The 14790-nt window shown below is 38.2% G+C and overlaps 1 protein-coding gene across 7 annotated transcripts in view; it reads right to left on the minus strand.

Moving 5' to 3' along the window:
- Positions 1 to 315: 315 nt before the first annotated feature.
- Positions 316 to 14790, minus strand: part of GPR174 (G protein-coupled receptor 174) — a 43522-nt gene continuing 29047 nt past the window's right edge. For 4 of the 7 annotated variants that reach the window (XM_019932198.3, XM_073798845.1, XM_033849694.2 and 1 more), the window contains one exon: positions 316 to 3407. In XM_019932198.3, the coding sequence (XP_019787757.1) occupies positions 1873 to 2874 (1002 nt within the window). In that variant the 5' untranslated portion in view covers positions 2875 to 3407 and the 3' untranslated portion in view covers positions 316 to 1872. Of the gene's footprint in view, positions 3434 to 14790 lie in introns of all 7 variants that reach the window. The other 3 variants (XM_033849695.2, XM_033849691.2, XM_033849693.2) reach the window with 1 other exon arrangement.

Here is a 14790-nt window from a genome sequence, read left to right on the forward strand (position 1 = left end):
CACAAAATTATTACTTCTAATCCCATTACAACACTGAATTATGTTCAAACACAAATCACTTTAAAGCAAAGAGACCAGGCATAATTACAGTTACCCATTTTAAAACACAATTTAACACTCATTTGGAACTCATTTAACACATCGAAATATGTACCTTATGATGAATAATTAGGATATAAATACATACACTATTGCTAGCAGCACAAAGTCAATCTTCTAGCAGGGTATTATCTTAATAACAAAGTACAAGCAAATCAACACTTGCCTAGAGAAAACATTAGAAAAATTTCCATTCATCTTAGATATTAGAATTCATTTTGATTTCACCAGTTTTTTTTCCCCAAATATATTGGTATTGTAACTGTGTGCTTAAAATAACTCCCTTTCTGTAAATATGATGGAGCTCTTCCTTGATTTTCACATTCCTTCCAGATAGGAAGTAGCATGTTTCTTCATTTTAAAGCACACAGATTTTAATTAAAGCACGCTTTGAAACTTAGAGCTTTTTGCCAAAGTATTTTTCAAAGTATTCTAATATTTAAGACCTCAGGTTAAATTACTACTCATATCCTGGGTCTGTTTCCTGCATACTAGTACTAAACAGGTAGGAGGCAAGGCATTTTAATGAGCGTCCAATGTGGCCAAAATTAATCTTCTGCACTTTTCTCAAAAGGGGAAAATACTGACTTCCCCAGATGCTGGGAGGGAGGCTGTGCTGGCCTTACAATGGTATGACTGGGGCAAAGCTGGGCCAGAAAAATTACTGAAGACTCTAGGGTCCACATGCCTGGCTGCCTCCAAACCTACTCTGGCTTGTGAATGCAGCTTGACAGTTGCCACCTAACTTAAAAATAAGAAATAACTTCATCTTTTTGCTCTGGCCTAAACTTAGTGGCCTAAACTTAGTGCACTACTTCTTCCATAGGCTCAGAAAGTGCAGTAACCTGTCAGAGGTACCTTGATGTCACTCTAGAAGCATGGTGGACATTTCTTTTACTTGGCAGATCCGTACGTCTTCAGAGGTGTTCTCTGTAAAAAGTTTAAGAGAATCAGAACTATGATTATCACCTATCTGCTTTCTCCTGGACCTTTAAAGGCAATTTGGGTCACATTGTATGAACTTTGACAAGCCACCTGCCCTGGTTAGATTAAATATGGCAATTTATACAGTCATAGAGAGTATGTGAATTTATTTCTTGTTCTTATTTTAAACATACCAGAGGCCTGAGTTCAGATTTTTCATTCTATTAATAGATGTGACAGATGATTTTTCATACTGATATTGAAATGAAGGAAATAGCTATTTGAGTCTTCAAACACTAGAGTGTAATCACATATGGAGATAAAAATGGTCCATGCGGGCTTCCCTGGTGGCGCAGGGGTTGAGAGTCCGCCTACCGATGCAGGGCACATGGGTTCATGCCCTGGTCCAGGAAGATCCCACATGCCGCGGAGCGGCTAGGCCCGTGAGCCATGGCCGCTGAGCCTGCACGTCCAGAGCCTATGCTCCACAACGGGAGAGGCCACAACAGTGAGAGGCCCACGTACCACAAAAAAAAAAAAAAGGTCCATGATTTTAACACTGTTTTTGCAGAATAATATAATGTCCATCCTACTTAAAGACAACTAAAATATGATATTGGGATATAAACTGTGATTACTAGTATAAATAGACAATTACATTGCTTCTAAATACAAGGAAACTCAATGTCCATTGTAACAAAACTAAGTGCTTATAATGACTTCAACCTAATAGTCTCTCTTTGTCTTAGGTTCACAGATACAACTGCTGGCTCTAGTTGAGATCATATGTGTATAGTATGTCACTGAAATTTTATAGCTTAAGTTTCAGTCCACATTCAGTTTTTTTTTTTAACATAGTTCAGTTGTCAAGGTAGAAGTGGTATGGCTGCTCACAAATGATTTTGCATGGAGTTTTATGTTATCATGCAAATCTTGTCTTGAAAGCCGTCTTCTGAACTCATCAGTGGTAAAGTAGTATATGATTGGGTCAAGGCAGGAATTCAGACTAGCAAGACACAAGGCAATAGAATGAAATATTAGAATCACCCTTCTGGCTAGGCAGCTTTTAATTTCATTGGACTTGACCAGGAAATCTAAAGGAAAACTGAAGTGATAAGGTGCAAAGCAAATTAGGAAAACTCCTGCACAGGTTAGAATCATCTTCAAGGCTTTCTTTTTCTCTCCAAGGTCTTGAGCCACAGGATATTTGTCCTGCAGTGATAAAACCGTCTTCCAGGTACAATACAGGACAGTCAGAAGAGGAGTGACAAATCCAATCAACTCGCCAATGGTCATCATGACAACAGACTGGGCTAGATTGACATTCCTGGTAGGAAGATCCACAAAGCATTTTGTTCTGTTGCTAGGGGTGTCATCACTGCTTCGGAGGAGTGGAAATAGCAGACAGGCAAGGCAGATTATTAGCCAGCCAGCAATGCTGATGTATAGGTCATATTTCTGTTTACAGTCGTGGAAGCGAAAGGGGTAGAGGAGAAACCAAAATCTTCGCACACTGATGCAGACCAAGAAGTAGATGCTTGCATACATGTTGACATACTTCAGGTAGAAACAAAACATGCAGAGGCCAGGCCCAAATGGCCAGTCATGATTCAAGTAGTAAAAGATCCTCAGTGGCAAGGAGAGGACTTGTAATAAGTCAGCAATGGCTAGGTTTATCATGAATATCACAGCCCGTTTGGTTTCTTTCATATAGCCATAAAATACCCACAAGGCTAATATGTTCCCTATGAGACCTGGCACAAGAATGACAGTGTATGTCACTGCATAGATGAAGTACCGAAAATCTGTATTGGATCCATCTGTCCCAGCACATGTGTCATTAGCAGGCATGTTTCTTTCTAGAGAAACTGCCTTTGCTAAATGGTGGTTAAAAAGCTAAATTTATAATTTACTGCTGCTCTTTCTAAAAGACTGATCATCGATGGGCTGGGGAGACTGAATATAGAATAACATCCTTTTTATTGCATTGGTCTGGGCTTATATACATGATTTGGGTTTTTTTCAAGTAACTATCTGCGTGTTTGCTTTGGATTTGTCTACATTAACTACATTGAAGTCTAATGTGCAAGCACAGATGACAAGCTGTTATAATTTTCCCTTCTTCTTTACTCAGTTAAAAGGCCTCTGGGACATCATAACAGTTGATCCTCTCCCATTTGATCATAAATGTGCCATATAGTAGCTCTTCAAATTCCCATATGATGACAGTCATCTCTTTACTGGTGTTTGGCAGGCTGTTTTTCATTTTTTTGGCTCACATAGAAGGAAGATTTGCTTTTGTACTCAGTGGGTCCACAACTCTTCACAGGTGATTAACTTGGATGGATCATCTTTCTGGGACATTTTCAGTTATGTGTCGTAAACTAAAAAGTGAGAAACAAAGTCAGAGCTGCAAATGAAAAAAAATTAAGCCAATTATTGTCTAGAAATTTTTGAAAAAAAAGCCTATGTGTAGAAAAATCTATTACCTTTAATGGAAAGTTCTGATGTGAATGAGTGTGATTAGTCACAAGTTCCATAAGACACTTTAGAGTCACAGGACAGTATAGCTAGAAGGAACCTGAGAAGTAATCTAGCCCCTTACTACTCAAAATGTGATCCATGAACCAGCATTACTGGAGAACTTTTTAGAAATGCAAAAGAATCTCAGATCCCATCTGGGATTTGCTGCAACACAATCAGCAATTTAAGAAGAACCACAAGTGATTCTTAGGCATATTAACATTTGAGAGGCTCTGATGTAGACCACAGCTTCACAAACATCACTGAGGGTCACACTCATCTGGGGAAGTTTAAAAAAATTACAACTTTCCTTAGATTTTCTAGTGTCTCCCGTAGAGATTCTTATTCAGTACTTAGGGCCTGAAATTTGTATTTTTAAAAAGATCCCCATATGATTCAGATATAGCCAACCCAGCCAGCATTTGTCCTTGAACCATCATATAGGGGCCACTGATTTGTTTCATATCTTCCCCAGATGTCTGAAAATTAGTGGGCAACCACCCTCTCTTTAATTACTTGCAATAACAAGGGTCATTTAGCCACCTCTCAATTATCCAAGACAAAAGACCATGACATCAATACGGAGAATCAAAATCCCCAAAAAGTTGACCCAGCTAGGTCCATGACCTTTGTTCTAAAACAAATTTTAGTTTAGGCACCTGGATAGTTGCCTCAAGGCTGCTGAAATGCAGGAGGAGTTAATTGACTTTAAAGATATGTGGGAAGAACAAAAATGAAGTAGAAATTATAAAACATCCTGCTATGGATTATCAAATCCATGTAGATTATCAAATCCATGTTTGAAGTTGGCTTGATTCAACCCCTGAAGGAATTGTAATTGTTATTATTTTGCCTCAATTGCCTGGTAAGTAAAATAGCACATTTGTTCAAAGATATAATGCACACTTTATTTAAACATGCTGATAAATAGTATGAACTATGCATTCAGATTGAAGGGGTTAAATACTTGAGATTTCTCAGATAAGGAAGTAGAGAGACGGTGTTATAAAATAACAAGAAGCAAGACTGTAAAGAATAACATCGATGTTGAAAGAGTGGTTAAAATTAGAGGTTGTTCAGCTCCCAAACTGAAATACATCTTTGAAATATTTTCACAGGTAGTGATTTTGATTAGGTGACAGGCAAAATTAGGTGGCTGACCAAAAAGTCACAAGCCCTGGGTTTTCAACCTCCTTTTAACTATTTATATAAAAGTCATCACCTGCTAACGTCACTGATAAGAAATCAGAACTATACAAATAAACATCCAGTCAACCTCTAATGAACATTCACCTCTCCTATCAAAGCCAATGACTCTTAAATCTGTATGTGAATCCTGAGCTGTAGCTCTCTTTCCAACTATATATAACACCTCTTCTTTTGGATATTTCATTACCATCTTAAAATTCAACATATGAAAGTGAAGCCATCTTTTCTATTTATTGAAAATATGTCATATCTTGTCAGATAATGTCACCTCTTTGATAAAAAATCTCCTAATGTCTTCTCATCTCACTCAGAGGAGAAATAAAAGTCCTTACAACAAATGGCCTATTTTAACTACATGGTCTGGCCCCTGGTTACTCTTCTGACCTCACCTTCTAAGATTCTCCCCCTTGCACTCTGCTCCAGCAACTTTACCATTCTTGCTGTTAGGTGAACAGACCAAGAACCTTTCTGCCTCAAAGCATATGAATTGGCAGTTCCCTGTGCCTGAAATGCTTTAGCCTAGTTATTTATTTGTTTTACTCCCTTGCCTCCTTCAGATCTTTACCCAAGTGGGTTCTTTTCATGAGGCTTTCCCTCATCTTCCTATTTAAAACTGCAGCTCACCTCCAACACTCCCCATCTCCTGTCAGTATTTATTTTATCTATTGCCAGTTGTAACTAACATACTCTTTGATTTTTACTTATTTATTTTGTTTTTATATATTTTCCCTACTAGAATGTAAAGTTCATGAGGACAAGGATTCTTGTGTGTTTTGTTTACTTGCTATAAAACAGAACTGAGGACTGTGGAAGACACAAATAAGTGCTCAGTATTTGTTGAAAGAAATAATTTCAGTAAATAAAATCAATATATCTCACACAAAAATGATCATCCCTCAAAACTTCAAACCAGATTCTGCTCCTGACTTCTTCATTGCTATTAAGTTCACTAATGTTTTCCTAGGTGTCTCAAAGTCTTGGAGGTATTGACTCTTTGTCATTTATTTTCCACTTCCAAACAAGTTAGGGAAGATAGCTTACTATGGGGGAAATAACATATGTTTAGGAGTCAGGATTACCTGGGTTTAAATTCTTGCTCTTTTAATAAATAGCTGTGTGACTTCAGGTATATCACCAAACTTCTCTGATTCTTTAATTTCGCATTGATAAAATGAGAAAAATCATACTACCTAACTTAGAGTCAGTGTGAGAATTAATTGAGCTGCTGTATATAATTTATTTAGCATAGTGTAAGGTACATAAATGCTTAATAACTGATATTATTATTATTACTACTTTCTGCAACTGCGTTATTTCTCATAATATTATTCTTTAAATTGCATTGTTTATGCTCTAGTTCAGGACCTTATTACTTAGTTTATTTCCCTATCCCTTATCATTTTCTACTCCATACTATATAATGCTGTCAGATATTTTTTTCCTTAAAATGAGCTCTTAAAAAGTAATAATGGATTCCTATTGCCCAAAAAATCACAAAATACAGTCTGGCAGTCAATGGCTTTCTTAAATACAGGGCCATCTACCTTTAGGATTTTGTCTCCCAGTGCTCTCCTAACATGTCCAGAACTCCAGCCAAACTGAGCTCCATACTATTCAAACTGACTTTTTCTTCCCCCACAAATAGCTTTTTCCATTTTTTCATTCTGCTACCTCAGCTTGGAATATCTTTTTTTGTTTTGTTTTATTTTTTTGCATACCAGTCCTACTTATTTGTAAAGACCTTTCTCAAATTTCCTGTCCTTCGTGAAAACTTCTTTAACTCAACATTGTTGTCCTAACTCCTTTTTAAAACCCTCATATATACCTCTTTTAAAGCACATACTTCTTCTGCTTTTTGGTTAGTAACTTATGTCTGTGTCTTATTTATGCCTCTGCTCCCCTTTTCACCCCACTCCACCACAACTATGCCAGAAAATTGTTGAAGTCAGGGGCTGAGTCTTTTATATCTTTATACCCCCCGAAGCACCTAGAACTATGTTTGGAATATGTTGGGATCATCCAATATTTATTCAGCATTTGTCATTTGCCAGGTGCATGCTTGCTACTGGAGGTATGGGCGGTGGAAAAAGGCACAAAATCTCTGTCTTTTTAGACCTTATAGTCTAGTGAGGAAGAATGATAATTGCTGCACAATATGAAAAATGTGATCATAGGCAATGTACAGTGTTCCCTAAAAACACAAAAAAGGGGAACCAACTAAATATTAAGAACATTTTTGCTTAAGTGATGTGAACTTAAACTCAAGACTATCTTCCTGAAGTCTGTATTTTTCCTGTTGGTTGTTCCCTCACTGGCCATATTTTAATGCTTTTTCATCTGTATATCCTAAACTGCAAACTTGAAATGCTCTTGAATACCGAATCTCCCTTAATATTCTTCTGACTTCCTTCTGGGAGAGCTGGTAATGTTATCCCTTTGTTAAGATCACATTATTTTCTAGTAGGAAAAGTTGCTTGGGATTGTTGGAAAGGCTTTCAAACATGGGGGAAAAAAAACCTAGTCAGCTGTGCTGTAATGAATATAAATATTCCTTTATCTAAGAGCGATGGACACAAAAGATGAAGGAGGCATTTTTTTCAGAGCATATTACTATTTTTTTTGAGATTTCCCTTTCTCAGGAAGGAATCCGTATTGTAACAGACACTGGAACAGACTCCACTTTTAAATGAGCTATTTGTTTGAAGCAACATGCCAGATTCCTTGATCAATTTTTTCTTGCTTCAGGAGCCTATCCTTACTTAATTTTACTCACTTCCTTGGGAAGAAGAAAAACATAAGAGAAAAAGTGAAACTGATGGCCTGAGTTTAGCCTGATTTCCAGCAATATACCGTCCAGAAACTATTCCATATATAGTTCTTGTGGGAAGTTAGTATTTTTATTTATGAATATTTATCAGTTTACCTGAACCTGAAGCTTCACTAAATTTTACTCATGATATGGTTCAAGAGTGTTTTCAGCAATATTATGTATTTGGTTGCTTATTTCTGGGAAAACCTGTTTCAAATGAATATCAGGGATAGCTTTCTGTGTATTTTACTGAGACTTCTTAGTAAAATCTCAGCAAAATGTGTTTCTGTATTTTAATAAAGGGAAGTGAATTATTAAAAGACCTAATTTATAATGGTGGTCTTTGAGACATATTAGTGGCAAGTAGAGACTATATTTTGGGATGTGGAGCTCTGCTCAGCAACCATCCAATCACAGGTCAAATGCAACTGCTTGCTCAAAAGCCAACTTTATTTTAGAGTTCTGGTTATGTACACACCTTAGTAAGCCAAGGAAAAGCAGACCTAGTGCTACAAGTGACTGCAAATAATGTGGGACAGAACAAGGAGCGTACATGTGTGTGGGAGGCAATTATACTTTTACGATACATGAGTAATCACAAATATTGAATAGATGAGAGCAGAACAATTTCTTCCTGATTCTAATCAGCACACATAGCAAATCGCAGGGCTTCTTTTTCACTTTTGAAAATCTTCAAAGTGAAATAATTTACAGTATTTCCAGAAAACCTGTCCAGCAACTATATCTAAGAGCTGACTACAGCTCAGTAAGCAAATACTTTAGAAAGTCTTTACCTAGTTAATTCTCCTAGGAAGAATGTTCCATCAGAATTTTTATTTTAAAGAGGGGTGGGGGGCTTCCCTGGTGACACAGTGGTTAAGAATCTGCCTGCCAATGCAGGGGACACAGTCTCGATTCCTGGTGTGGGAAGATCCCACGTGCCGCAGAGCAACTAAGCCCGTGTGCAACAACTACTGAGCCTGCGCTCTACAGCCCACAAGCCACAACTACTGAAGTCCGCACACCTAGAGCTGGTGCTCCACAACAAGAGAAGCCACTGCAATAAGAAGCACATGCAGGACTTCCCTGGTCGCACAGTGTTTAAGAATCCAACGGCCAATGCAGGGGACACAGGTTCGAGTGCTGGTCTGGGAAGATCCCACATGCTGCGGAGCAACTAAGCCCATGTGCAACAATTACTGAGCCTGTGCTCTAGAGCGTATGAGCCACAACTATTGAGCCCATGTGTCACAACTCCTGAAGCCCGCGTGCCTAGAGCCTGCGTTCGGCAACAAGAGAAGCCACTGCAATAAGAAGCCCGTGCACTGCAACAAAGAGCAGCCCCTGCTCATCACAACTAGAGAAAGTCCATGCGCAGCAACGAAGACCCAACACAGCCATAAATAAATAAATAAATAAATAAATAAATAAATAAATAAATAAATAAATAAAAGAGGGGTATTCTGTATAGATACCACATCTAATCATGCTCCCAACTCCTCTTATCTCTGACATCTATGATTCCCTGATAGGCCAACTCCATGAAGGGAGGAAATACCTATGTGTGGACAAAGTAGTTATTTAGAGTTATTATTTTGCTAGGAAGTTTCACTTAGCTGAATCTAAATGTCTCTTCTGAGATCTGAAGCACATTTCCACTTCAGCAGATTCTGTATCTTGTTGCTCTGCTCTGAGTAATACGCTTTTAATTACTCAGAGAAAGAAGGAAGGTCATCACTCAATCTCACATCAGAGTGAATAATGCCCAGACATGTTGCCTTTCCTCAGATATCCTAGTTCACAATCATTTTGTATGCCGCAGACCAGCACATGCCAATTGGTATTGGGAATGGGTTACTGCAGAAGCTGTTGAAATCTGTACTGATAACTAAAATTACTTTAGCCACTATCCACTTTCTTGCTCCTACCATCCATTAAAAAAAGTTAGTTTGTTCTTACATGGCTCCCACCTCTCAGGGTCTCCTTCTTATCCACATGATTTATAGGTGTCTATTTTTATTCTTTCCTTTTTTCTTAAGCAGGGCTTCTCAAAATGTGGTCTCTGGGCTAATATGGTGTATATAATAACTTTTTATTCAAAATACAAGTAACCATTTTACAAAGTTCCATTTTACACGTTACATTTAAAATATTTTCACTTTGTAGAAGTGATGAGAAGATCACAAGTTATGTTACAGTGGGAAAATGGTACATATTTTCTGTTCTTACTGCTGACACAACTGTGGGGATTTTCCTCAGCTCTTTTGAATGTCACCTTGTGTCTCAGACCAGACATGAGCATTTAGACAAGAAGGGGGATTTTTTTTTAAGGAAAGTTATAAGCTTCCAAGCTTACATAAAATAAACTAAGGTCCAAGATAATCAGGTCCTTCTGGCCTTTTTTACTTTTTTGCAGTTCTTTTTCTTGCAATTTTCTCTTTGAGAGTGTACCCTATCCACTGCTTCATAGGATTAATAGTCTGTGAAAGTGGAGGAGTAAACCAATCTTAAGGGTTCTGGTAAAAAGAGCAAGGGTGAAGTGGAAAATTAAACCAGTCTCCAGGGCCTCATTTCATAGCTGGCCTTGATTTGGGGTGTAGGTAGCTACCTAATGTGGTGTAAATTCATGGATTGCCAAAAAGCCCTCCTTTAAGGAAAAAGAAAGGAAAAGTCCTTTCCTACTTGTTGGCTGGGGCCCAAACTCCTTTTTCTTAAGGATAAGCCTTTTGCCTTATAGGGAGAGTTTAGGCTTGGAATTTCAGTCTCCCACCCTTAAAGATGGAGTGCAGTAATTTAAACCTGGTAACTTTTCTTGGGGAATGTCAGTACCTCAGACAAACTCAGAATTTCTCGATCGTGTGTAATAGACCTCAGAGCTTTTGCATCCTTTGTCTTTCTGCTCATTGTATCAGATCTTTCTGGTCTTGGTGCTCAGTGGTTAACTCCCTCTCCACAGTTACTTGTGTTTTACTTATAATTTGGAGCCATTTTCTCCACACTGTATTATCCAAGGTGTATAGCATTTTGTTTTTAAAAAGCAAAGCGTAATATAGAAACGTCTCAGCAGATATTGGGGTCTTCAGAAACTGCATAAAGAATCCTGATGGAAAATTATTTAAATTGAATTTTAAATACTAAAATGCAAATGGCAAAAAGGAATTGTTTAGCCCTCAGTAATTACCCTAAAAAGTGGTCATAGAGCCTTCAGTAATTACTCTGAAAAATTCCCAGGGAACATTTGATATCCAAAGAACAAGACAATTAATCTAATAAAAGGGGGGTGTCTTGAATCTTACTTTTTTTTTTTTTTAAATCTTTTGGCCTCACTGCACGGCATGTGGGATCTTAGTTCCCCGACCAGGGATCAAACTTGCGGCCCCTGCACTGGAAGCGCAGAATCTTAACCACTGAACCGCCAGCGAAGTCCTATTCTTGAATTTTAAATGACAGATAATATATACTTTTCTTCAATCAGGCTTTAAGGGAGGCATAGGAAAGGGGTACAAGACACTGAACACTGTTATCCCAGATGACTGAATATAAGCCTCCCCTAGTGGTGGTTTTGTCTTTGCTGGACCTGTTTTATTTTATGGCTCTTGGTAGTATGTCTTCTCTCAACAGGTTTCTAGTTGGTTACTTCTCAATCTTCTACCATGTTTTCTATACTTAGAAAGTAGATCCTATAAATTAATCAAGATTCTCACTTCAAAAAATAAGTCCCAAAAGTCCTTTAAGTCACTGTCTAAAGAGTAACCACATACCAGGAACCATTACTGTGGTCCTACAGTTCTCCTTCCAGCATCAACAGCCCTCCTGACTAGTAGAAGCAAACTGAGTCTTTTGGAAACTCTTGGCTCTTAGAGGTATTTTTCTGATTACTGAGACTGAAGTGTCATTGAAAAAGATGACTGCATTCCTTGACTAATTTTCCACCAGTGATGGGAATGCTGTGACAGACGCATGACCCTTGGCATAGGTGGAAGCAGAGAGGGTGGCACATCCCTGCTAATGTTTCTTCTTCCCAGACTCTCCTTTTTTATAAGCCACCACATTTGAGAAAAGAGCTATGACTGTAAAGTGTTAGGAGTGGAGGGTTCTCTTTCCCTGGATCTGTCTCCAAAAGGAGGGTTATAGGGGGTAAGGTGGGGAGACTCCTAGACTAACCTCAAAGACGCTTGTTCTAAATCTACTGTACCCATGGATCCAAGAACCAGATAATGACATATTCACTTGGAGATCACTCTAGCCCAAGTCTGGAATAAGGATGCCCCAGGTATGAAACATCAAACATCAAATTAGATTGTAGGTCCTCACCAGAACTGTTGTCACATTTGTCTGAGATGACATCATATACATATTGATTGAAAAGAGGTTGTGAAAATTGTCATATGGGACCCTTTCTTATGACACTCTCTTCATCCCACACTAATATTTTAGGTACTAGATTCACAAATACCAAGAAATTTTACTCTTCTCTAGGACAGGGCTGAAGCGTCCTAAAGAATCACAGACCATAGCTGAAATCAAGCCTGGGATTATGTTAGCCTCTGGAGCTTGATGAATGTGCAATATTAGACTGGAATTTTCTGTATTTGTTTTTACTGCATAATGCTCTGTTAGCAAATAAAATAATTTTTCAGTGAGTGTCTTTATTTGTAATAGCTGGGCCATTTCTGATGACATTTCACTGGAGTGAAAGGTAATATAGTTCAAGATTGGGATATAATGAAGGACAAGCCAATGTTGTCCTTCACTGATCTTGTTCTTTGGCTTTAAAAGCAGATATATATCTAGACTTCCCTGGTGGTGCAGTGGTTAAGAATCTGCCTGCCAATGCAGGGGACACGGGTTCGAGCCCTGGTCTGGGAAGATCCCACATGCCGTGGAGCAACTAAACTCATGCGCCACAACTACTGAGCCTGCACTCTAGAGCCCGTGAGCCACAACTACTGAGCCTACGTGCCACAGCTACTGAAGCCTGTGTGCCTAGAGCCCATGCTCTGCAGCAAAGAGAAGCCATCACAATGAGAAGCCTGTGCGTCTCAATGAAGAGTAGCCCCTGCTCGCGGCAAGTAGAGGAAGCCTGTGAGCAGCAACAAAGACACAATGCAGTCAAAATAAATAAGTAAATAAATAGATACATTTGTTTTAAAAGAAGCAGATATATATCATCCACTGTTTTCTTGCAGTCTGTAGTATGAGTTGAAAAGTATCTAAGAAACCCAGAAAATCCCTTCTTCTAAAGTCCTTTGCAGATGTTCCTACAGAAAGACTATGAGCTTCTATTCTGTTTTGACTCAAAGGATAGAGTGTCATCTTCCACCTAAAATGAATAGGCAAGCAAGTAAAGAATACCGACCAGCAATTGCAAACTTTTTGTACATTTCCAGCATAATATCAGTAACACTCAGCAATATTTCAGGAGGAACAGACATTCATATTTTATCTCTGTTTACAACACTTTGACATGAGCAATAGCTGTACTTCCTTTCTATTATGTTAAATATCACAACTTTATTATTTTAGACTAACATATTTCTACAGATGTCTTTATCAGATACAGGTTGCAGCATATCATGCACTTGTGCAAAATCCTTCAAATATTCACACTTTGATGATGTAAATATCTGACATTCAAAGCTCTATTTTCTCTCTTGAGCCCAATCTCTTATTACACTCTTCCAAATGTCCTAGGCTTCCACCATGCCAGGCTTATCTTGAATACATCATGTACTTTTTAATGTCTTTCTCTCTTTTAATTTAGTCAGAATGTCTTCAAGGTCCAATCCCCTATCCCCACTTTCCCACTTTGATAGGAAAATTCTTGATAGAAAGGAGAATTTCTATAATCTCATTTCTTCCTCCAAGACTCTCTTGAGTTCACCCAAACTGGAATTAACTCACCTTCCTTTGACTTCCCACTTCATAGTGCTTATACCTCTATTATAGTCTGATGTGTTTCATCCTGTCTGATAGTACAGTTAGTTGTCTATATAACCACTAGATTGTAATCTTTCTGAGAGTAGGAACTCTGTCCTAATCATCTATGTATTTCTCACAACACTTAGACCTGTACTAAATGTTCATTGGTAGACCTTTAGTAAATGCCTGTTAAATTTGGATACAAATGTCCCTGCAAGTCTGTAGAATATTTTTTCCAATTATCCAGTTCTGTATAAATTTTGAAATATGTCACTTAAAGGCTTTTCAAGTCATAAAATCTAAAAACATATTTAGTAATTTCTAGCTATTGTTTTAATCATTGATATTGGCTACTGCAAAGTATTTGGAGATTACAAAACCACTTTTTAAAGAGTTTTTCTTTTTTATTTGCTGAGAATCACATCTGAATTATTTTCTGTATGAAGTTGTCTTTTTTGCGGAGCACAGGCTCCGGATGCACGGGCTCAGCGGCCATGGCTCACAGGCCTAGCCGCTCAGTGGCATGTGGGATCTTCACGGACCGGGGCACGAACCCATGTCCCCTGCATCAGCAGGCGGACTCTCAACCACTGTGCCACCAGGGAAGCCCTATCTTTCTTATTGGTCACCTGCCAATGGATAAAATAAGTGCTCTGGATGCCATACCATTGAACTGATTACAATTTCCTCCATGGTTTCCTCAAAACAATCAAATGTATTCACTTAAGTGTTTGGGAATCAAATTGAAGAAATTTCAGAAACAATCAAAAAGAAAATTCCTCCTTCACAGCAACAGTGGCCCCCACAAGCTCCATGCTCACTTAACATTTAAAAAATTATTCAACTACAGTTTTACCATATTTATCTGCAAGCTCTGAACTAAGGCAGAGTACACGACTCAAAACACACTAATTGCCTTTTTAAAAAAATCTCAACTCTTAATGTACATATAAACAGCCACATTGTATTGCAATCAAGTGAAGTGCAAATAAAAGGAAGTCAGGTTTTAAAAGTATTATCCTCCCACCACACACACACACACACAAACACACACACCCCAAAATGGAGAAGAGCACACTTCTTTGTGGTAATGTGGTGCTATTTTTACTTTTTTTTTTTTTACCACCACCTGCTACCTTCTTCTGGCAGGAAATGACAACTCCCTCCCCCACCATAGTCAGGGAACTCACCAAGTACCAAAAGTGTGTTGAACAGGCACTTGTTCCCAAAATCTGCAGTTGAGAAAAGATATTTTTTTCCTATTACATTTACCTGCTGGTTCGCTCACTTTTATCTCTGACATA

Source organism: Tursiops truncatus, chromosome X (assembly GCF_011762595.2).
Source record: "Tursiops truncatus isolate mTurTru1 chromosome X, mTurTru1.mat.Y, whole genome shotgun sequence".
NCBI lineage: Eukaryota > Metazoa > Chordata > Mammalia > Artiodactyla > Delphinidae > Tursiops > Tursiops truncatus.